A 1,107-nucleotide genomic window follows, 5' to 3' on the forward strand; every position below is an offset into this window, starting at 1 on the left:
ATTTTCTTATGCTTACGCATTATGCGTTGTGCAGAAGTGTGTGCTCCCCGCTTTATTCCATATTTTTGTCATTGTGTCTGAGCCTTAAAATGCTGGGTCTACAATGCGAGTCGTGGGTCGTGGGTCGTAGGAAATTGACCAATCACATTCGAATTTGAGGAGAATAATCAACTGAGATTGGTTAATTTCTTGCGACTCGCGACTTGCGACTGCTTGCAACTCGCATTGTAGACCCCGCATAAGTTTATCCGAGTCTCCAATCTACCTATGTTACTTGCATCGTGCAGAGACGCGCGAACGTTGAGCGGCTTTGATTTCTGATCGCCATTAAATCGTATCTTTTTCTATGAAGAAATAGCGTTTGAAAACTCAAGTTGAACGTATACAGAAGTAAGTGTCGATTTCTATAACGTATATATCTAGTAGATAAACTTCATTTAACGCCTTACGCATACAAAGAAATCGTTTCGATCAAAGATCAGCAAGTCCGTGGTCCAAATTACGATCGCTTACGACTTGCTGCTTTCCAAGTAGAACAGCAAGTCACAATAGAATCAAAATAATGTCAAAATGACGGTGTTTGGTCACTTTATCATCATTTTAACGTTATTTTGATTTCATTGTGACTTTCTGTTCTACCTGGGTTGAATCAAGAGAGAGATCAGTAGTCTCGTAAAAATTACATATTATGATCAACTTTCAGCAAACTGGCAAACTGGCAACTGGCATCAGAGATGAACTGGATAACGTGCAACAAATGCTTCGCCCCGTTGTACAGAGGAAAGCGTCCCTATGTCATTACCCAGTGTGGCCATATTTCTTGCCAGAATTGTTTACAGCAAGGTAAACCTTGAGAAAAATTTTCGTGTGTTACGATTTATTTTCCGATTTCAACTGTTCACTATTTGCGACTTACAGTCGAGCAGCCGCAATGTCCACAATGCCAGGGTGGTACCATGTCGCTAGCCCTGGAGGAGCCGCTGAAGCCGAGGCTGATCCCATACTTCCAGCCACTCGGCAAGATTCTGGAAATGCAGTCGAAAGTGAACATGTTTTGGAGCAACCAGATGAAAATATTGATGCACCACTTCACTGAACTCGTACAAA

General features: G+C 41.9%; 1 protein-coding gene across 1 annotated transcript; it reads left to right on the forward strand.

Moving 5' to 3' along the window:
- Positions 1-240: 240 nt before the first annotated feature.
- LOC112468535 (RING finger protein 212B-like) lies at positions 241-1,100 on the forward strand (the record flags this gene model as incomplete). The annotated part of the gene is made up of 3 exons (XM_025037753.1): positions 241-390; positions 704-843; positions 919-1,100. Coding segments are annotated over exons 2-3 (291 nt in total), but the record flags the coding sequence as incomplete, so codon positions are not given.
- Positions 1,101-1,107: the final 7 nt, after the last annotated feature.

The sequence above is a fragment of the Temnothorax curvispinosus genome, unplaced genomic scaffold, assembly GCF_003070985.1.
Source record: "Temnothorax curvispinosus isolate PA1 unplaced genomic scaffold, ASM307098v1 QBEX01018587.1, whole genome shotgun sequence".
Classification (NCBI taxonomy): Eukaryota; Metazoa; Arthropoda; class Insecta; order Hymenoptera; family Formicidae; genus Temnothorax; species Temnothorax curvispinosus.